Source organism: Pseudorca crassidens, chromosome 10 (assembly GCF_039906515.1).
Source record: "Pseudorca crassidens isolate mPseCra1 chromosome 10, mPseCra1.hap1, whole genome shotgun sequence".
Lineage (NCBI taxonomy): Eukaryota > Metazoa > Chordata > Mammalia > Artiodactyla > Delphinidae > Pseudorca > Pseudorca crassidens.
This window is the reverse complement of record NC_090305.1, coordinates 25859165-25882932: the sequence shown is the minus strand read 5'-3', so window position 1 is coordinate 25882932 and position 23768 is coordinate 25859165. Positions and strand designations below refer to the sequence as shown.

Here is a 23768-nt window from a genome sequence, read left to right as displayed (position 1 = left end):
TCCCATGATCGTAGTTTGGCAGCCCTTGACTTAGAAGATGGGAGTGATGAGTATTCGAATCTCCCCGAGTGGTTCTTGGCACAGGAAGGTACTTGGTATTTTTGGATGAGACACTAATACACCATTTTTCCCTCCTTTTTGTATTACAGGTGCTGAAATTTGATGCCTATTTCCAAGAAGATGTTCCTCTGTCAACTGAGGAACATTACAGGATCCGCCAAGTGAACATTTACTACCATCTGGAAGATGACAGCATGTCTGTCATAGAGCCTGTTGTGGAAAACTCCGGGATCCCTCAAGGCAAGTTAATCAAACGGCAGCGCCTAGCCAAGAATGACCGGGGAGACCATTACCATTGGAAAGACCTAAACCGAGGAATAAACATCACAATTTATGGCAGAACTTTCCGCATTGTTGACTGTGACAAGTTCACACAGGTATAGTATATGTTTTTGGAAGCTGTGGTGCTTAGGCATTATTCTAATCTACGGAAGGATGCATGTCACTTGTTAGGGTAAGAGGAGGGCACTGATCATCTGTCCTGAGTGGATTATCGTGTAGGTTAATTTGGCATTTGTCTATGTCCTATGTGCCATCGCTATGTAGTGACATCATTTTTTTCAAAATGATATTGCTACATATCCATTCAAATAAAGTTAAATTCCCTTCACAGCTGAATCATTTGATAAGAAATCAGTTCACATGCCAGTTCAGATAGAGAATAGGGGAGCTAGTTCCCTTGATGGGGTAGAAATATGGAAGAGGCACTGGGCAATTTAGCTGAAGTTTGGGTTTACAAAAATAGCACTACCACTATTAGCAGATATGAGCCTAAAATATTTTGTACAATTTGTATTTTTTCCGTAACTCATACTTGCTTTGTTCTAGGGAAACTTGCTATCTAAAGAATTCCTGGAATAAAAACATTTTTAAAGGAATACACTTTTTTATAGTGAGAAAAATCCTCCATTTCTCTATTTCATAAATATGGATTTTTTGATAACTTATACTTAATTGTAGAGAGAGAGAGAGGAAGAAGCGAGCGAGAGAGAGCACTTTCTTTAGCACAAAGTGTAGGTATTAGGAAATCAATTCCAAATTTGTTTCACTTAAAATAAATTTTAGTAGCAAAAATATAGTTCCTGAATTTTTTATGCCTTTAATCCCATGTGACCTAATGCCAAATGTGATTAATTTTTACCATGCACTGAGCTCCTGTGAATTCACTCATTTATTTTTTTCATTTAGTAATTTATTTAGCAAATGCTGACTGAGTGCCTGCTGTGTGCCAGGCACTGTTCTAGGTGCCAGGTATAAGTATTTGCCCTTATGGAGGTTATTACATTCTGGTTGGAGGAGACAAATAATAAGCAAACAAATGTATAATATGTCAGATGCTGCTAAGAGCTATGGAAGGAACTAAAGAGAGTAAAGGAGGTGGGAGTTGGGGGGGGCACGATATGTAAAGGCTGGGCAGGGAGGGCCTCACTGATGAGATGATGCAGGGACAGGACCTCAGGGCAGTGAGGAAAGGAGCCATGGCATCCTTGGCTTGTCGCCCCAGAGCTGCCGAGAAAACCATATAGAAGGTGGAGGTGCCAGACCATCTTGGAGATACTGTCCCCTTCAAATGTGTTCTGATCTCTTATTTTTTAGGTTTTGAAGTTCTTTTTATCATAGGCAGTTCCAGAATTGTGCCGACAGTGAAAAATTATGAAATGTATAAATTTAAGGTATTACAATTGTTTTTACAATTGTGTCTTTACAGACAGTTTGAACATTTGCAAGTTGATCACTGAGCCATTGAGCTAAGCCAGTTACAGTCAGTTCTCATTATTAATGGTAGTTACGTTCAGTGCAGTCGCCACCAACACTGAGTTAGCAAATACTGAACCATTGCTCCTAAGAGAAATACAGAGTTAGGTTCCTACAAGCCTCTGGTCAAAATGTTACCTTGTTCTGTGTGTTCTTTCTGTTTACAGACGCCATATTTAAAATATATTGTTGATTCATTAACATTGAGGTCATGGCCCAAGCACTGTAAGTCATGCCTGAATGAAGCTTAGCTGACACTTGTATTTTTTCCTTAAGATACATCACAGCTGCCTTTTTTTCTGTGGTAAAATATACATAACCTGAAATTTAGCACCTTAACCATTTTTAGATGTACAGTGCAGTGGCACTGAGTACATATCACAGTCTTCTTGTACTGAGAACAGAAAACAGCGCTGCTCTTTGGGGGCTACTTCAGACAGCAAAATCACCAACAGAAAGCACTTAAGTGAGAAAAAGTGGCTCCAAGTAGACCATGAAAAGGACACTTTTTCACCAGGAAAGCTGAAAACAAGAAGGCAGAACTTCACGTTTTTCAGCCTCAGCTGGCAACTCAGAATTTTCACTGCTCTGTGCACAGCTGCAAAGGACCACAAAAGCGCCACAAGGGTTGATTACAAATGAGTTTTAGCAAGCGGACAAATTTGTAAATGCAGAAATTTGTGAATAATGGGGATCAGCTGTATTTTAATTACTAATGATAGACAAGAGCTGAGTATTTCAGGCACTGATGATTAGATTGAATTATGTTTTCAATAACTGATGTTAGGTTACAAGTTGGCTTCTATAACAGTTTGAGATTTGTTCACATCTTATCTAATTTGATGGTTTTCACTACAGCTGGACCTATGAGTGGATAAGGAGGAGACTGGCTTTATAGTGTGATTTGGACAAGGAACCACCTCCATTCACACATATCATCATCACCATCCCTTCTCACGCCCCTACTCATGGCTCCACATAAATGGTCCTATAGACAGAATGAACTGAACACATTAAAAAATAGAGCTCCAGAACTCAGCTAGAATTTATTATTTTCACTAAAGTATTACTGCTGGTGTCACAGATGTGAATCCTACTCCACAGATACAGGTGCACAAGAAATGTTATTTTGTTTTTTAAAAGTAACTTAAGACCTAATTGAGCCCCAGTCAAACTGACCTGGTGTTTCTGTTCGCCCTCAGCTTTGCCAAAGATTCTAAGCCCTAAGGATAGCAAGTAAGCAGCAGCACTCGCAGACCCAAAGGGGTTATCTATGCAGGGCCCCTAGGTTGTCCAGTGACCAAGGGCACCTCCCTGAAGCTTGGTGCTGAGTGAGAGACTGGACTCTGAGCACCTGTGCTGACTGGCTGCACCTGTTCTCCGAGCGTCCCTGCAGAGACCTGGGGAGTCTTGCTCTTCTAAGGCCCACCAACCTGTGTCTGTTTTCCAGTCTGGGGGAGTCTCCCTCTTTCTGTCTCCTTGCCCTCAAAGACATTCCCTTCTCTCCCCTCCTCCTGGGACACCTTAGAATAATCACTTCAAAGAGTTTAGGCTTTTTCTAAGAGACAGGAAGAACAGTCAACTTCAGGAAGCTTCTGCATTCCTCCCGAAATCCCTAAAGTAAGGTTAACAAAGGGCCTGGTTATCAGTTGTAAGCAACAAAAAGGAATAAAACACCCATTAAATTTCTCAGTCAGTAATCCTGCTACACTAGTAGACCATCTCAAGAGAGGGGAGAATTTTATTGTCATCTGCAGTTCAGTACTTTTAGTAGATGTTGAGATCATAATATTTTAATATTGAAAGGATATTGGGGGGACTTCCCTGGTGGCACAGTGGTTAGGAATCTGCCTGCCAACGCAGGGGACACAGGTTCGAGCCCTGGTCCGGGAAGATCCCACGTGCTACGGAGCATCTAAGCCTGTGTGCCCCAGCTACTGAGCCTGCGCTCTAGAGCCCGTGAGCCACAACTACTGAGCCCGCCTGCCCCTGCTGCAACTACTGAAGCCCACTCACCTAGAGCCCGTGCTCCACAACAAGAGAAGCCACTGCAGTGAGAAGCCCATGCACCACGATGAAGAGTAACCCCTGCTCGTCACAACTAGAGAAAGCCCATATGCAGCAATGAAGACCCAACACAGCCAAAAAATAATAATAATAAATAATTTTTTTAAAAAAAGAAAGGATATTGGAGACTGCCTAATAAAACTTTAAATACTAAGATTATAAGCTAGTTAGCAGAGCTGATACTAGAACCCATGTATTTTGGCCCTGAGTTCTGTATATTTTCTATTGAATTGTCCAAAAGCAAACCACACAATTCCCAAAAGAAACCCAGATTTCAGATTAATTTCCAGTTCCACAGTGTAAACAGATCCCAGGAAATTGTTCTTTTCTGGTCAACAAAAAAGATAGTTTATTGTGCTTTTAAGAAGAATTGTCAAGTTGTATTAAAATATATAGTGACTTAAAATATTTTATTTACTCATAATTAGCAAAATAAAATTCAGTGATCACATCAAGTTCAGATGCTTTCTTTAACTTTTTTAGTGAGATTTGAGCACTTGATTCGTCTTTCCTATTTGGCTGAAATATTTTTTGGTCTAAAATAATTAGTGGGTATGCTTTCTTTTCTTTTTTTTGCGGGAAGTACTTAATCATATATTTGTTTTAAATGAGATGGAAAGCTGGGGATTTGATTTCAGCTTAACTTTGCCATTGTGCAGCTTGCCCCCAAACCTGATATGAATTACGTTTTGTTCAGACTATGGTTAGGTTCCCGATGTATGTATGTAAGCAGTCCTAGTACTCCCTCTGTTCCTGGGCACCTACTTAAATCTAATTGATCTGAATTCATATTTGAAGCCAGTTACCTTACCATCATGTCTTCCATTTATACTTAAGGTAATTATCAATTATTATCTGCATTATAGAACTGGGTCAATCAAAGGCTTAGTACTGCTAAGACATGTTCAAGCTGCAAACTAATGGTTAAGGTGGGCAGTAGCTTAGAAATTCTTATTATACTTATTTTTACAGCATCACTTAATATTTACTTTGAGAAGCTTCAAGAAAGATAATCATTATTAATTTTGAATTATGTAGGTATTTTTGGAAAGTCAAGGAATTGAACTAAATCCACCAGAGAAGATGGCTCTCGATCCTTACACTGAACTCCGGAAACAGCCTCTTCGTAAGTATGTGACCCCAACAGACTTTGATCAACTCAAGCAGTTTCTCACCTTTGACAAACAAGTAAGTGACCCAGTAGGTTTACTTGTTTCCAAATGCAGCACTGCTTATTAGCAAGTTATTTTGGTAGATGTGTATTTTGAAACATTATATCTGTAATTTAACTGGTCAGATACAGTGCTATCTTTCTGGGGTTAGAGGTACAGGAATGCCTAAATTTCATATCAGAGGTTCAAAGATGATTGTGGAGTTAAGTCTTGTGAGCTCCACCAAACTTTTAAATCTTAAAGCAATTGCTGAGCAACATCTGCTCCCTGCTTTTTACTTCTAACCACCTACTTCTTTTCTCAAATATGAATTAATGTCAAAGAATCCTCTGGGAAACCTTAAATGAATTATTGGGATATTTCAAAGCTATTGCATATATGTAGGTTTCTAGTGTTAAGCCAGTAATTTCACAGCATTCCCATTGCAGATGCTTCCTTGTTCAATTTTATGTTGATGTGTGAGTACAGAATGTTCTGGGTATTTTCCAGCTCTGTTCCAACCTTCCTATCTTCCCCTTGTGGACTGGTGTATTTGAGTCTTCTCCTTTACTGTACTAAAGGGAAAGAGAAAACAGATCACCCTCAGTGTTTCTTTGCTGCTTTTTTCTCTCAGACATCTAATTCCTTTTAGTTCAGAAAATTTTACCTAGCACTAGCAAGGTCTTTTAAGAACATTCTTTATATCAGTCATATGTCTGTCATTATTTTGTATTTAAAGATTGTATTGTTGATACTGTTACTAGAAAGAACAGTTGAAAGAACTAAAAAAAGACTGATTAATAAATGAAAATTCTTTCCATACTAATTATATACAAACCATTCACATGTATCTTTATTAATACGCATAAAGCACTGAACAAAGGGTCCACTGCTCTTTTAATTCAGCTTCTCTTTCACTGACTAATATTTTGGATCAAAATGAATCATTCTTTCTCAGCACAAGCTTGTAAGACTATTATTTAATACTTTCCAGCTGTTGACATCTGGCATGTGATTTCAGATGTTTTTGTATCTTTGGTGAATACTTTGTTTTTAACCATCTGAGATTATGTCATAGTCTTTCTGGTTAATCTTTTCATCATTGTCTGATACAGAAATGCCAAAGTAGCTAAGTTAAACTCTCCACCTGTAGAATTTTTACTTAAGTCGCTGCTTTGGGTTCCTCAAAGGTTCTTCGATTCTATGCGATCTGGGATGATACAGACAGCATGTTTGGTGAATGTCGGACCTACATTATTCATTACTATCTTATGGATGATACAGTGGAAATTCGAGAGGTCCACGAACGGAATGATGGACGAGATCCCTTCCCACTCCTCATGAGCCGCCAGCGCATGCCCAAGGTTTTGGTGGAGAATGCAAGTATGTGTGATTCAGTTTATCCTCTGTTAATTGGGACCTTTCCTGGATCTCAAAGGAGTTAATCAGTGTGGTCATTCCCTTTACACTTGGGAGGTGCTTGCTGTGTTCTCTTAGGTACTCAAAAAGCGGCTTTCCCATAACTTCCCTCCTTTACTGGCCCCTCGATCCAAGCTTGTATCTGAAATGGTCTGGCAGAGATGACTGATACCAAGATCAGGGGAACAAAACCAAAAGAGCAGTGGAAGATTTATTTAAAGTGTGGAAGAGCAAGGCTTCTGAGCTGAAGCAATTTCATGTCAGATTTTTAATGCATTTCTGAAACAAGCTTGTTTTCATTCAGAGATACAGCTTACCATTTCCTTATGTGCTTTTCAGACTTTGCTTCTCACCTCAACCACTTCCTAATCAGGAAGTTTCTATGTGGGATAACTTCAGATGGGAAAAGGCATGTCTGTTGTTCATAATGGTGGATCCCCATTGTATCAACCCTTGGTCTGTCTTTGCTGATATAAAATAACCTTATCAATGGGAGTGTGAGAATGCAAACAAAATGCAGCTGAGACAGGCTGTCTGTCACTACTTCTCTGGAATAAGTAGACTTGCTTTAGTTATTGACTTAATAGTTTAAGAATTTTCTCTTACAAAAGTGTCATCTTGGTCACATGTAATGACCAATGTTTGGATGGCTGACAGAACTCTGTAATAAATACTTTGGGGTTTTTTTGTTTTGTTTTTTAACTCTATTTTTTGGAACTAAGAGATAAGAAATTCCAGGTATTGAGCAAGAGATTTGTCTTAGAGGTTATAAACAAATTGGCCGTCTGAAAGCTAAATCCAGCCTACTCACATGTATTGCTTGGTCTGCACAGTGTTTTTTAAAAATGCAGTTATCTGGGGGCAAGGAGGTGGAGATTTCCATTACTGAGAGAGTGGATAATCAGAATGTGGTGAAGGTATATCCTGATAAATATGTAATAGAAGGAAAATGTACAAGAAAGCAAATGGATGCATCTTAAATGCATAGTGCTGTGTAGAAAAAAAAGGAGATGTATAACGCAATACCATTTACATGAAGTAAAATGCACACAAAACAGTGTAAATATGCAGATAATCAGAAAGCTGCTCATTAGCATGGTTGCAGGTGAGGCAGAGGAGAATGAGATTGGGGAAAAGGATAAAAGGGAGTAAAAATTGTCATTTTTAAATTAAGAGACTTAACATTAAGCACCTCTTTTTTTGAGAAATGAGAATAATTGCTAACACAGTTTACATTCTCAAATAGCGATAACTGGATCCATGCCCTAGTTCAACTTAGTCTGGCTGCTGCCTGCCGTGTTTCTTCTACTTAGCTCCCATAGAACCCTCTTAGAGTTCTGTGACACTGGGACTAATATACTAATTCTGGCCTTCCAGAATGCTTAAATGAGCCTGCAATGCCTGCCATCTGGAGCTAACAAACGTCAGAGTTATGATTAAGAAGAAGAATGGGGACGTATTCAGGATGGCATGAAAAAAGTGTCAGTAAATCTCTTGAACTCTCAGGTTCCATGTTTGTGTCTGCCTTATCAATGTGCCTTATGATTGTGGCCTATGTTTAGACTTTTCAAGATGTAATCATCCTCATCTATAACTTTCCAAATTTTAACAATTTTCAGCAGGGGTAGATGGAAAGGCAGCCTGGTGACCTATGTAGGGTCCTTTGAAAAGGTAGGACACATATCTTTTTGTGAAAGTTATTGTTAGTCTTGCAGATAGAAAAGGCTAAGCTTCCATCAGCTAAATAATTCCTTTAACTGGAACCACGGTGTTAAAAGTGTCTGACTGACTCCCAGAGGCATTAATCCAATGGATAATTTTTATTGAATTCGGTTAAACAAGGGTTAAATATCTGCTCTGGGAACTATGTCACGTGCTAAGTGCTGTGCTATGGAGGATAAGATGAAAATGTAACTCCTAGACCTAGAATCCCTGTCCTTCAGTCACTTGTAGCGGCTGGGGAGACAAGTAATATAAATACTCAAAGCTCTTAAACAGTAACACAGGTGCTCCAGATTATCTGATTGCTAACTAGTTATGTCATGTAGACAAAGCTCAGAAGAAGAGGTGTGAGCTAGAAAGACTAAAGGCTTTGCAGGAAAGCTGGGTGTGGACCTAAACAATGGACCCTTAACTAGGAAAAATCTAATGTATAGAAAGGAAGTGATTCCAGAAGTAAGATCTGAGATACAAGAAGTGATAAAGAAAATGGTAAAATGTAGGTAAATCTAAATAAACATTGACTATACAAACTAAAGGAACAATGTTAAATTTGAGGGGCTTAAAACATATCAAAGTAAAATTAAAGTATATTACAGTAATGATATTAGAGCAGTGATAGGATTAAAAAAGAACAAATTTTGAAAAATGTTTGGGTATTTTTATGGATTATTTATTTTTATTGAAATAAAATTAACTTACAATACTATATTAGTTTCAGGTGTACAACACAGTGATCTGATACTTTTATACATTACAAAATGATCACCAGGATAATTCTAGTTATCATCTGTCACCACACAAAGTTTTTGCAGTAGTATTGTTATTTTCAGTGTTCCCCTGACAACTCTAATGCATAGCCAGGCTTTTTTTTTTTTTTAATATTTATTTACTTATTTGGTTGCGGCCGGGTCTTAGTTGTGGCACGTGTGCTCCTTAGTGGTGGCTGGTGGGCTTCTTATTTGTGGCTCACAGTCTCCTTAGTTGCCACTCACTGGCTGCTTAGTTGTGGCACGTGGGCTCTTTAGTTGCGGCTTGCCAGCTCCTTGGTTGTGGCGTTTATGTGGGATCTAGTTCCCTGACCAGGGGTCAAACCCGGGCCCCCTGCATTTGGAGCATGGCATCTTAACCACTGCGCCACCAGGGAAGTCCCTACAGTATTATTGACTATATTCCCTATGCTGTACATTACACCCCCATGACTTATTTATTTTACAACTAAAGTTTGTACCTCTTAGTTTTCCTCATCAATTACACTCATCATCTTACCCCACTCCCCTCTGAGAACCACCAGTTAGTTCTCTGTATCTATGAGTCTGTTTCTGTATGTTTATTCTTTTGTTTTACTTTTTTAGATTCCACATACAAGTGAAATGCAGTATTTGTCTTTCTCTGTCTGACTTATTTCACTTAGCATAATACCCTTTAGGTCCATGTTGTCAAAAATAGCAAGATTCTTTTTTATCGTTGAGTAATATTGTGTGTGTATGTGTGTGTACAGCACTTTCTCATTATCCATTCATCTATCCATGGACATTTAGATTGCTTCCATATCTTGGCTATTGTTAATAATGCTGTGGTGAACAGAGGGGTGCATAAATCTTTTTGAATTAGTGGGGTTTTTTTCCCCAGAAAAATACCCAGAAGTGGAATTGGTGGATCTCATGATAGTTCTGTTTTTAATTTTTTGAGGAATCTCCATAATGTTTTCCATAGTAGCTGCACTAATTTTACATTCCCACCAACAGTGCACAGGGTTCCCTTTCCTCCACATCCTCGCCAACATTTGTTATTTGTTGTCATCTTGATAATAGCCATTCTGAGAGGTGTGATGTGGTATCTCATTGTGGGTTTGATTTGTGTTTCTCTGATGATTAGTGATGTTGAGCATCTTTTCATATGCCTGTTGGCCATCTGTAGGTCTTCCTTGGAAAAATGTCTCTTCAGGTCCTCAGACCATTTTTTTTAATCAGGTGGGTTTTTTGTTTGATGTTGAGTTGTATGAGTTCTTTCTATATTTTGGATATTAAACCCCTTATCAGATGTATTATTTGCAAATAGCTTCTCCCATTCAGTAGGCTGCCTTTTTGTTTGGTTCCTTGTTTCCTTCATTGTGCAAAAGCTTTTTAGTTTGTTGTAGTCCCATTGGTTTATTTTTGCTTTTGTATCCCTTGCCTGAGGAGACATATCCAAAAAAAAATGTTTCTAAGACTGATGTCAAAGAATGTACTGCTTATGTATTCTAATAGGAGTTTTATGGTTTTAATTCTTACATGTAAATTTTAATTCTATTTTGAGTTAATTTTTGTATATGATGTGAGTAAGTAGTCCAGTTTGATTCTTTTAACGTGTGGCTCTCCAGTTTTCTCCACACCACTTATTGAAGAGTCTGTCTTTTCCCCATTGTGTATGCTTGCCTGATTTGTCATAGAGTAATTGACCATATAAGTGTGGGTTTATTTCTGGGCTCTTTGTTCTGTTCCATTGATCTATGTGATCTATGTGCCAGTACCATACTGTTTTGATTATTGTAGGATTGTAGTATAGTTTGAAATTAGTGAGCGTGGTACCTCCAGTTTTGTTTTTCTTTCTCAAGATTGTTTTGGCTATTCAGAGCCTTATGTGTTTCCATACAAATTTTAGAATTATTCTAGTTCTGTGGAAAATGCCATTGGTATTTTGATAGGGACTGCATTGAATCTGCAGGCTAAGTAATATGTTTATTTTAACAATATTAATTCTTCCAATCCATGAGCACAGTGTATCTTTCCATTTGTTTGTGTTGTCTTCAGTTTCTCTCGTCAGAGTCTTAACAGTTTTCTGAGTAAACGTATTTTACCTCCTTGGTTAGATTTATTTCTAGGTATTTTATTCTTTTTGATGCAGTTGTAAATGGATTTGTTTTCTTTTTCTGTTAGTTCTTTGTTAGTGTATAGAATTGCAACAGATTTCTGTATATTTTGTATCTTATGGCTTTACTGAATTCATTTATTAGTTCTGTTTTATTGTGGCACCTTTAGGATTTTATATATATAGTATCATATCATCTGCAAACAGTAGCAGTTTTACTTTTTCCTTTCCAACTTGGATTCCTTTTATTTCTTTTTCTTGTCTGATCGCTATGGCTAGGACTTCCAATATTATGGTGAATAAAATTGGAGTGAGTGGTCTTCCTTCTCTTGTTTCTAGTCTTCAACAAAATGCTTTAAGCTTTTTACTGTTGAGTGTGAATAGCTGTGGGCTTGTCATGTATGGCCTTTATTAAGTTGAGGAAAGTTCCCTCTCTGCCCACTTTGTTGAGAGCTTTTATCATACGTGGATGCTGAATTTCACCAAAAGCTTTTTTTGCACCTATTGAGATGATCATATAATTTTTATTCTTCAGTTTGTTAATCACATTGATTGATTTGTGGGTTTTAAACCATCCTTGCACCCCTGGGATAAATCCTACTTGATCATATTGTATTATGCTTTTAACATAGTGTTGTATCCTGTTTGCTAATATTTTTTGAGGGTTTTTGAATCTATGTTCATCAGTGATATTGGCCTACAATTTTCTTTTCTTGTGGTGCCTTTGTCTGGTTTTGGTATCAAGGTGATGCTGTCCTCATGGAATGAGTTCAGAAGCATTTCTCCTCCTTCAATTTTTTGGAATACTTTAGAAGGTTAGGTTTTAACTCTTCTCTAAATGTTTAATAGAATTCACCTGTGAAGCCCTCTGGTCCTAGACTTGTTTCTTGGGGTTATTTGATTACTGATTCAATTTCATTACTAATAATCAGTCTATTCATATTTTCTATATCCTCCTGATTCAGTCTTAGGAGATGGTGTGTTTTTAGGAATTTATCCATTTATTCTAGGTCGTTCATTTTGCTGACGTGTAATTGTTCATACTAATCTCTTCTGATTCTTTGTATTCCTATGGTGTCAGTTGTAACTTCTCTTTCATTTTTGACTTTATTTATTTGGATCCTCTCTCATTTTTTAGTTGATGAATCTGGCTAAAGTTTTATAATTTTGTTTATCTTTTCAAAGAAACACCTCTTAGTTTCATTGATCTTTTCTGTTGTTTTTTTAGTCTCTATTTCATTTATTTCCTCTCTGATCTTTATTATTTCTTTCCTTCTACTCACTTTGGATTCTGCTTATTCTTCTTTTTCTACTTCCTTTAGGTGTGAGGTTAGATTGAGATTTTTTATTTCCTGAGGTAGGCTTATACTGCTATACACTTTCCTCTCAGAACTGCTTTTGCTGTGTCCCATAGCATTTTGTATCATTGTGTTTCCATTTTCATTTGTCTCCAGGTATTTTTTATTTCCTCTTTGATTTCTGCAGTGACCGATTGGTTGTTTTGTACTATATTGTTTAGCCTCCACACATTTGTGTTTCTTACAGTGTTTTTTCTTTTTTTTTATTGAAGTATAGTTGATTTACAATGTTGTGTTAATTTCTATACAGCAAAGTGGTTCAGTTATACATATATATACATATATATACACACACACACACATTCTTTTTATATTCTTTACCATTATGGTTTATCACAGGATGTTGAATATTGTTCCCTGTGCTATACAGTAGAAACTTGTTGTTTATCCGTTCTATATATCGTAGTTTACATCTGCTAACCCCAAACTCAGAATCCATCCCTCCCCGACCCCGCCCCTGGCAACCATAAGTCTGTTCGCTGTCTGTGAGTCTGTTTCTGTTTTGTAGATAGGTTCATTTGTGTCGTATTTTAGATTCCACATATAAGTCATATCATATGATATTTGTCTTTCTCCTTCTGACTTAACTAGTAAGGTAATCTCAAGGTCTACAGTTTGTTTTTTTTTTCCTTGTAGTTGATTTCTAGTCTCATGGTGTTGTGATTAGAGAAGATGCTTCGTATGATTTCAGTCTTCTTAAATTTACTGAGACTTGTTTTGTGGCCTAGCATGTGATCTGTCCTGGAGAATGTTCCATGTGCACTTGAAAAGAATGTATTCTGCTGCTTTTGGATGGAATGTTGTATATATTTCTATTAAGTTCATCTGGTCTAATGTCATTTAAGGCCAGTGTTTCCTTTTTGATTTTCTGTCTGGATGATCTGTCCATTGATGTAACTGGAGTGTTAAAGTCCCCTTCTATTATTGTGTTACCATCAGTTTCTCCTTTTGTTTGTTAATATTTGCCTTATGTACTTAGGTGCTTCTATGTTGGCTGTATATATATTTACAATTATTACATCTTTTTGGATTGATCCCTTTATCATTATGTAATGCCCTTTTTTGTCTCTTTTTACAGGCTTTGCTTTAAAGTCTACTTGGTGTGATATAAATATTGGTACCCTAGCTTTCTTTTCATTTTCATTTGCATGGAATACCCTTTCTCATCCTCTCACTTTCAGTCTGTCTGTCTTAGGTCTGAAGTGAGTCCCTTGTAAGCAGCATGTAGATGGATCTTGTTTTTTTATTCATTCAGCCCCTCCATGTCTTTTGAGTGGAGCATTTAGTCCACTTACATTTAAAGTAATAATTATTGGGGAATTCTCTGGCAGTCCAGTGGCTGGGACTCTGTGTTTTCACTGTCAAGGGCGTGGCTTTGTTCCCTGGTCAGGGAACTGAGATCCTACAAGCTGCATGGTGTGGCCAAAAAAAAGAAAACAATGCCACAGAGTCATGAGCTGTGTCCTCCACTGCCCATCACTTCCTGGGGTAACTCAGAGAGCTCTAGTAGGGTTGGGCACTAGACACTGGGAGAAGGAACCTTTGGTCTATAGGGCGTTTAAGATGCGTGATTGGGAAGCAGCCAACCCTTTTCTTTTGGCAAATCAAGGGCTGGAGTGTTAGGTTTTCTGAATGCTGTAGCAGAACCTTAGTCTCCTTCCTTATTTTCTTAGCAATTATCAGTTAGGATAGTACCAACCCCCCTCTCATGCTCCCTGTCATCAGAGTTCTGGGGCCAAGCTTTGTGGTTCCAGCTACAAAGTGTGGCACCTTACTAGAACTGACTGATGATCTTATGGTTTCCATGGAGGCCAAGTTGCAGGGAATCAGTCTTAAACAATCAACACCTAGTTTTCATAAGAGAGTGTGACAAATTAGATTTATTCCAAAAATGGAAGGTTGATTCTACGTTTGAAAATCTGTTGATTTCCCAGATGAACGGATTACCGGAACCATTGTGCTGACTGTCCCTGCCTCTTGGCACAGGACTAGATCAGACTGCCCTCGTAGCAGTGACCACAATTGAAATGAAACCATGTTTTGTGTGTTTAGGGTCTGTGGCCCCGAATAGAATGTTTTCTCCATCAAGGCAGGAATTTTATCCATACTGTTAATTGTTATAATCTCTGTATTCAGCAGTGTACCTGGTACACGGTATATGTGGTCACTAACAATTTGTTAGATGAACGGATAAATGGGTGGGTGGTTGAAGTAAATGACTTGGACCCCCCACCATAGATCCAATACTCTGTCTTTATAGAAGGACATTTATTCTTTTCTCTTGTAATGATTCCTTCTAAGCATTAATTCTACTAAGATTGGTGACCTCTAGGGATAGTTCAAGCCGAATATGGGAGAGAGACTTTACAGAAACAATCTGGGTTATTATTTATGTGTCCTGTTCGCAGATGGAAGTACTCAGCCCTGTGTTCTGCAGGGAGTGTGGAGGAGTCCCTGACCCTCGATCAGAGCTGAAGCCTGCACTCCCTCTGGTTCTCAGGAATGCCTGGCTGCCGTGTGTCAGTCTTTCTTCCCATCCTCATTCCTTTTCTTTCCTCTCCCTGCTGTCTTTTGTTAGAGAACTTCCCTCGGTGTGTGCTGGAAATCTCAGACAAGGAGGTGTTGGAATGGTATACTGCCAAAGACTTCATTGTTGGGAAGCCACTCACTATACTTGGGAGAACTTTCTTCATTTATGATTGTGATCCATTTACTCGGCAGTATTACAAAGAAAAATTTGGAATCTCCGATTTGCCACGCATTGATGTGAGCAAGAAGGAACCACCTCCTGTGAAACAGGTAACAGGACACTGGTTCTGAGGTTAGAGAGAGAGTTCATCTTCTGATGCATTAATAGAAATTTAAGGAAAAGGATAAAAAAGTCTCTTATGTGAATACCCAATAAAAAAAATGGACAAAGCATGTGAAATAGAGCAGTTCACAAAAGAAGAACTACAAATGGCTAATGAACATACGGAAAGACCCTCAATTGATAATCAAACAAAGAGAAATGAAAATAATGAGGTTTAGGATCTGTTTGCTCTAAAAAGACTCACAATATCCAGTGTTTGCCCTGGTGTGATGCAGTAGGCATCGTGTACTGTTAATAGGCGAACAATGAGAAAAACTTTTCTGAAGGGCAGTTTGTCTCATTTAAACTTTTTCAAAATAAAATATCACGTATCTCTTGACCCAGAAAATCTGGTTTGGGGATTATAAATAGATATATGTGAGGATGTGTAGTGTAGCATTACTTATAATAAAGTGTAAGGACATTGGCAGAATAAATTATAGTATATCCATCCATATAATTAGAGGACTATAAGACTTGTTAAAAAAAGAGGGAGTCTATGCATATTAACATGAGAAAATGTCCATAACATTTTTAAGGGATTGTGAATACATGACATGGCACTATTTTTGTAGATTACTGTATACAACATCTGTGTATATTACTGAGGAAAAGACCTGGAGGAATGTTTCCCCAGACTATTAACAGTGGTTAGTTCACCGTGGGAAGGGGAGGGAGGGAGGGAAGTGGGAGATGACCAGGGAGCTTTCTTTCTGTACTGTGTGGTTGTAATTTTGCTTTTTTTTTTTGGCCATGCCACATGGCTTATGGGATCTTAGTTCCCTGACCAGGGCTTGAACCCATGTCCCCTGCAGTGGAAGCATGGAGTCCTAACAACTGGACCACCAGGGAGTTCCCTCAATTTCAGTTTTTATACCAAGCCTTGTGTTACTTTAATAATTTAAAAACTTTTTGATTAAAAAAAAGACATCTTTTAAAATTCCAGACCCCTAAGGCATTTCATTTTTTCTTGCCTATTTATCAAACCCTTTTACTTAAAAAGTGATTGGGAGGGCTTCCCTGGTGGCGCAGTGGTTGAGAGTCCGCCTGCCGATGCAGGGGACACGGGTTCGTGCCCCGGTCCGGGAAGATCCCACATGCCCCGGTCCGGGAAGATCCCACATGCCTGAGCCTGTGCGTCTGGAGCCTGTGCTCCGCAACGGGAGAGGCCACAACAGTGAGAGGCCCGCGTACCACAAAAAAAAAAAAAAAAAAAAAAAAGTGATTGGGAGCAAAACAAAAACTGATTCACTGAAGATGTTGGAAGACGGTGTTCTTTAATTGCAACATCGCTCTCCTTAAAATCACGCAGAACCCCAAAATTCAGTTCTGTGCACCTCAAAGTCCACTCTCAGAGTAAGTTCATGGTGTCTTTAATGCACCAAAATAGTAATTTAATAAACTTGAACCTTCAGAGTGGCTCAGCCACATATTTTAGAGTTTGAAATGACAATCGCATGTTTTCAAAATTCCACATTACACAGCAGATTCAACAAGCATCTAAAGTATTAAGGCCACAGTGTCGTAGACCAAAACACTGGTGCTTGTTGTACCTATTTGGGGCAGGAACAACTCAAACAACCTCTTTGTTGCCCATGTATAAAATAGTGTGTTAGCACCTGTGGCCCATCTTTATTTTGCCAGCGTGTGTATAAAATAATGTCCGTGGGCTTTTTTCTTTTTGAAAGACACTACTGGAATGATGGAATGATTGAATTCCTCCAGCCTGGGCCCCTGCCTTCCCCGCATCTGCTGCCCATGCTGCTTGCGTTTAGCCTCCAATTCTACTGAATTACAGGTGGTTCTGCATCCTGTTTTATTCCCCTGGACTTCCGCTAATGCTCTTTCTCCTGCTTGAACCACTTCTCCATCATTTCTCTACACGGCTTTTTCTTAACTCTCACAACTCAGTGTAGGCTTTCTCTCTTCCAAGAAGGCTTCTCTGAAGTCCCAGGCAGGGCTCGCACCCCATCGTCTGTGTTCCTGGGATACTCTGTGCCTCCCTCCACTAGCACTTGTCGTATTAAAACATCTGTTTATGAATTTTTCTATGAGACTAAGTTCCTTGACAGCAGGACCACTGTTCATCTTTGTGCTCCTAGCACCTAGCACAGTGCCTGGCAAATAGGAGGTATGTGGTGTGTTTCCTGGATAGACTGAAGAAGACTGCCTAGGCAGTATGTATTTGTTCCCCTCAAAGGCAAGTGATATCTTAGGCAAGGCTTTTAGAAACAACATCTCATAAAAACAATTACAAAGAAGGATTTGGATTTTGGTGCTAGGCGTTCCTGGGGCAATAAAACTTCCAGAAGGGAGTGTGGGTGATGATAGTGCCTCTTGCTGTCAGTTTTTCCTCTGATAGAACTCCTTACCCATGAATGTGCTCATGGATTAAGAATTATAATAAAACCGATGTCCCTATGCCCCAGTTTTGGGGGCAGCATTTGATGCAGTCTACAGGAAAAATACCATGTGAACAGATCTAGATTTTAATCAGCCAAACTACTCCACCACTTGAGTTTATAGATGAGTATTGTGTGAAGTTGCAGTCCAGGCATCACAATGAAAAGTACAAGGGTAATCCTGTTAAATGTCAAACATTCTCATAAGGAGGAGTCTCACCTAACCAGGAAGTAGGATGGGGAGGGCTTGTAGCACACTGGTGCACTTTTCCTAATGGACGGCTTTGATCTGTGTTTTGAGCTGATAAAAGCTTTGAGTCCTAGAAGAGCCCTGCTCTCCATCCTCGTTACTATCACCTTTCTACCCCCCAAACTTGTCTTCTAAAGAAAGGGAGGGAAGACTTGGATAGAGAGCAGAGAGAACTGAAGAACCACTATAGATTTTGGTTTGTTTTGCCCTGTCTCAGTTACTCTGTATAATACAATGATTTCTCCATCCTTACATATGGCACATTAATTATAGTGTTTGGTCAGTTTATTTTCTCTATAATAAATAATTCTGCTACAAATAAATCCTCTCTGCTTGTCCATGAAAGTCTTTGTTGGAAATGAGTAGGAAAGCTCCACTTACCAAGCAGCAAACACCTTTTAGCTCTCCTCAATCATTACCTCTCAGTCATCTGAACTCTACACAATGTAGTTGGAACACAGGGATGAGAGCCGTAGCAGGTTCTAGAGGGACCAAGCCAGAGTCAAGCTGATGGGCAGGGACAGAAGTGGATATGCAGTGCATATATTAATTTGAGAATCTCGATACCCAGGTCAGGCTGATCTGCCAGATCAGGAGTAAGTCCACATGGATCCAGAAGCCAGATGTGCTGGATCCATCTGGAGACATGCTAGTAGGAAGGAGGAAGAAGCCAGGACCAGGAGAGCTCATCTGCCGTGGAGCTGGCCTCTGAAGGCAGCATCTGAAGGATGAGGGACTGTAAGACTGTGTGTGTGCGTGCATCATTAAGAAAGCCTGGGCAGAAGCTCTGGAAGGTGGGTCATACGAATAGGAGTGTCTAGGCGTGATAATGTCCAGTCAGAGGAATGGTTCTAGTTTAGAACAGGACCCAGGCGGTAGCTTGGAGCATGAAGAGCATGGTGCCAGCACCACAGGCACAGGGGCTGATATTTAGAGAAGGTCTTTATTCCAAGCAGAGGAAATGAGATGCAACTTGGGAAAACTAGGTAGAAGCCTGTTAAAACAAAAGGAATTTGAGAGGAAGGTGCTCAGGAACTTACCTCCCTATTTTAAAACTCCCTAACCTCCCCCCACACCTCCCAACCAGGCTGCTCTCACTGTGTGTTGATATTGGTCTCCACCACTGTGCGTTTCCGCCCACCTCCAGAGTAAGCCAGAGCTTAGCATGCAGTGTCTCACCCCAAGTCCTTCTGTCCATTGGCAACCGTGTGTATTCACTGAGTAGTGGTTTTGTATTTGGAGCAAATTAAGTCATCGTCCATCTACTGGATCCATTAGTCATATTCCAGCCATGAAGATCACGTTAACTACAGCCCAGGAAGTGGGTGAAGGATCAGTGTTCTAAGCACCCCACCTTGGACGAACATAGCAGAGTCCCTGGTTCCTGAGGGAGTCCCCTGTTGCAGATGGAGCAGGGCTCATATAGACTAACTTGTTAAAGTCCCTGAATACAGTATATTAAAAGATTTGGGGAGGGTATCTACAAGTAAAAGCATGGTACAAGCTAGTTTGCTGAGAAAGCATAGCAGAAAGGAGTCAGAGAAAAAGAACTCAGCTGCAGTCCGCCTAGCATTGATGAGAGGGAGGAAAATAACCTCTGAACTAAAGTTTTTTTTTTTTAGATACATGATTTTTTATTATTATTTTTAAAAATTTATTTATTTTTATTTTTGGCTGTGTTGGGTCTTCGTTTCTGTGCGAGGGCTTTCTCTAGTTGCAGCGAGTGGGGGCCACTCTTCATCGTGGTGCGTGGGCCTCTCACTATCGCGGCCTCTCTTGTTGCGGAGCACAGGCTCCAGACGCGCAGGCTCAGTAGTTGTGGCTCACGGGCCTAGTTGCTCCGCGGCGTGTGGGATCTTCCCAGACCAGGGCTCGAACCCATGTCCCCTGCATTGGCAGGCAGATTCTCAACCACTGCGCCACCAGGGAAGCTCTCTACTTAAGTTTTTAGACAAACAGATCTTAGCATCCTATAGCGGTGCTTTCAGCCCTTCATGGAACCTAAATGAAAAACATACGTTCATCCTAAATTTTCACACTCACCAAATAACCTTTGCATCTGGAATTTAGTTCCATGAGTTTGCTCCTTCACTAGGAAAGGGGAATCCTGTGTGGACAGGGGGGTGTGAGTTCTCAGTGAAGTATGGCTATCATTCTCTGAGGCAAAAATGAAGAAATAAAAATAGGGACTTCTCTGGTGGCGCAGTGGTTAAGAATCCGCCTGCCAGTGCAGGGGACACGTGTTCGAGCTCTGGTCCGGGAAGATCCCACATGCCTCAGAGCAACTAAGCCCGTGCGCCACAACTACTGAGCCCAAGCCACAACTACTGAAGCCCACATGCCCAGAGCCCGTGCTCCGCAATAAAGAGAAGCCACTGCAACGAGAAGCCTGTGCACCGCAACGAAGAGTAGCCCCCGCTCACTGCAACTAGAGAAAGCCCGCGCGCAGCAACGAAGACCCAACGCAGCCAAAAATCAATAAATAAAATTAAAATTTTTTTAAAAAGAAATTAAAATATTAGAAATACGGAGGTAACTCGGAAGTAAGTAGCATGAACCAAGTCCTGACACCCCCACCTTACCCCTACCTCCGACACACACACGTGCCCACTTTGGGTGAATTGAGAAAACAGTTTCCAGATCTGCCAGGCTGAGACCCACACCCCAGACAAAGAAGTCACAGACAGACCCATGGGCTTCACCGTGCTGGAGGGCCACAGGGGCCAGGATTGGGGCTGGGAGCAGGGCCAGGCTCTGCTTTGGCAGTAAGGGGTCAGTGGACATCAGTGATAGATTAAATCCAGCCCTGAGGGTTACTTTGTAGCATCATCAGTCACTTTTATGAGCAGTGATCATGGTGTAAAATCTATAAAGAGGAATGGAGTATGTGATATGTTATTTTTTTCTGATTACATTTGTATATGTAGAAATTGCTTTTAAATAAATGTTTTCTAGATTTTAAAAAGAAACTTACAGTTACCTTTAATTTTTAGAACACGGAGCATCTGCTTTATTTCTTGCTTTCTGTGTTTCTTCAGGAATTACCTCCCTATAACGGTTATGGACTAGTTGAGGACTCTGCTCAGAATTGCTTTGCGCTCATTCCAAAACCTCCAAAAAAAGATGTTATTAAAATGCTGATGAATGAGAACAAGGTGCTTCGTTATTTGGCTGCACTGGTGAGGACAATTTTTGTTTTTTAATTTATTTAATTTACTTTATTTTTGGCTGCACTGGGTCTTCGCCGCTGCACGGGGGCCCTCTCTAGTTGTGACCAGGGGCCACTCTTCGTTGTGGTGCACAGGCCTCTGCTGTGGAGCACAGGTTCTAGGTGCATGGGCTTCAGCAGTTGTGGCACACGGGCTCAGTAGTTGTGGCTCGCCAGCTCCGGAGCGCAGGCTCAGTACCTGCGGCGCATGGGTCCAGCCGCTCCGCAGCATGCGGAATCCTCCCGGAACAGGGCCCGAACCCGCGTCCCCCTCACCGGCAGGCAGACTCCCAACCACTGCACCACCAGGGAAGCCCCAAGGACAATTTTTATATCCTAAGATTCTGTTCTGTCTCAGTACTGTGCATAGTTGTCCGTTTTGTCTGTAAGCTCTAGAGTAACAGCTGTCAGAGTTATGTGTTTATTTAAACAACCATTGGTTCCAACCTTCAGGCAGGTTGGATAGTATTAAGTATGGTGCCCTTGAACCAAGACCTAGCTCAAGTCCTATCTGCCCTCACAGTCTTTCTTAAATCGTTAATCTCTCTATCCCTCAAATTTTGACAGGCATTTTGGCCTTTTTTATTAAGCAATTATGAAAGCTTGACTTACATTCAAATTATCTATTTTTGTGCCTTTCCAGTGAACTGTGATTTTCTTGAGGGTAGGGACCATGTCTTACTAATTTTTATCATTGGTGATATCTAGCTTGATGTATTTTATATTCATTAAATGTAACAAATGGAATCATACTAATTTAATAGATGTGAACTTTGAGAGGTCATATGGCTAGTGGCTAAGAGGTTTGGAAACAGACATAAATTCAAATCCTGAGTGTTCCACTCACTGGCTGAATTACCTGAAGCAAGTTACTGATAAGAATTCAAAGGATAATGTCTTTAAAAATAGAAAAAAAAGCAGAAATAGAAATATAACCATTTTATTTAGAAATATAGACATAAATAGAAATTGAAATAAGTTAACTCTGGGAATAGAAATGTATTTGAAAAAATAAAAATTAAATGAGAACATAGTTGACTAATGTATTTTTTAAATATTGAAAAAGCTTTGAAACAAGGGAGTTCTAGCAAATTCTAGGTCAACTAGAACACTCCATACGTTAAGAATTCTGATTAATGAAGGTTTTGCATTGTTGCTAAGTTCTTTGAGTTACTGTTAAAGTTCAAGAGGTTTGTTGAATTATGACATAGTAACTATGAACTCCTTGAGAGCAGGGGTCATGTCTCTTTAGACTTTGTAGGCACTCAATAACTGTTGGATGAATGGGTAAATGAATTTATTTACACATACACTATCTGTGAGTCAGGCAATATAATATACTCATTTTATGTTTCAAAACATAAGAATCAGAGACTAATTGGTGTGTCCCAGGTCTTAACTGCTTAGACAGAGGCAGGACTAGCGCTCAACCTAACGAAAAATATAATTCGAAAAGGTACGTGCACCCCAATGTTCATAGCAGCACTGTTTACAACAGGCAAGACATGGAAGCAACCTAAATGTCCATTGACAGATGAATGGATAAAGAAGTTGTGGCATATATATGTATGTATGTATGTATATACACACACACACACAGACACACATACGTACATACAATGGACTACTACTCAGCCATAAAAAAGAATGAAATAATGCCATTTGCAGCAACATGATGGACCTGGAGATTATCATACAGTAGAATTTCAATGAACAAATGGAGAAGAGAAGAGTGCAATAGAAAATTACCATTAAGCACACACCTCAGCAGTCCTTGTTGCTGACAAGGTCCATCAACGGATGCTAAAATTAGTGGGAAAACCTTTGAGGAGAAACAAGATTTTCATGGTTTCAAAGTATCTCCCTCAAGATATTTACTAACTGCAAAGGGAAAGATGGTAACTTTACAGGGGAGAAACCCACCAGGCATCTTCTTAACCAAGTGATCAAGTTCAACATAACCAATAAAAAGATGTTTTGTTATCATGAACTCCTTGGTATGCACAGAGGTGGACGTGGTTTTTTTTTTTTTTTTCCCTGTGGTATTTTTGCCAAAGATGCAAAAGTGAGATGCATGAGGGACAGTCAACAAAATAATTGACCAGTACTCATGTCAGGGTCATGAAAGACAAGAGCAGACTGAGGAACTGTCACAAATTGGATGAGATTGAAGAGAAATAACAACTAATGCAGTATAGGATCCTGAAACAGAGAAAGAACATAAGTGGAAAACAGGTGAAATTTGAATAAGGACAGTAGTTTATTTAAAGCATTATACCATCATTTTCTGGGTTTGATAACTGTGCTATGATTATGTAAGGTATTACTGTTAGGTGAGGCTTGGTGATGGGCTTACGAGAATTCTCAACTATGCAACTTTTCTGTAAGTCTGATAAACTTATTTCAAAATAAAATGGCAAAAACAATTTTTAAAAAATTTTTAAATACTCCTTCCTGCCAGGGTGAGCTATTGCTCCCAACCCCCTTGTACACCCGTGCCTGTAGTCCTGCTCAGAACTTTATTTTATTCTAAGTGTGATGGGAATCCTCTGGAGGTTTGAGAGGAGAGGAATGATGTGATTTTATTTTTATTTGTTAAAAAAAAATTTTTTTTATTATAAGGGTGTTCAACAAAAAAAGTTTGGAGACTGTCAGTTAGGGAATGGTATGAGGAAATT

At 39.6% G+C, this 23768-nt stretch overlaps 1 protein-coding gene across 2 annotated transcripts in view; it reads left to right on the top strand.

The window, feature by feature from the left end:
• The window catches only part of EFHC1 (EF-hand domain containing 1), a 60552-nt gene that overhangs the window by 16447 nt on the left and 20337 nt on the right, over positions 1 to 23768 (top strand). For both annotated transcript variants that reach the window (XM_067752704.1, XM_067752705.1), the window contains 5 exons: positions 150 to 437; positions 4921 to 5070; positions 6224 to 6416; positions 14958 to 15178; positions 20921 to 21061. In XM_067752704.1, coding sequence (XP_067608805.1) covers positions 150 to 437; positions 4921 to 5070; positions 6224 to 6416; positions 14958 to 15178; positions 20921 to 21061 — 993 coding nt within the window. The remainder of the gene's footprint in view (positions 1 to 149; positions 438 to 4920; positions 5071 to 6223; positions 6417 to 14957; positions 15179 to 20920; positions 21062 to 23768) is intronic.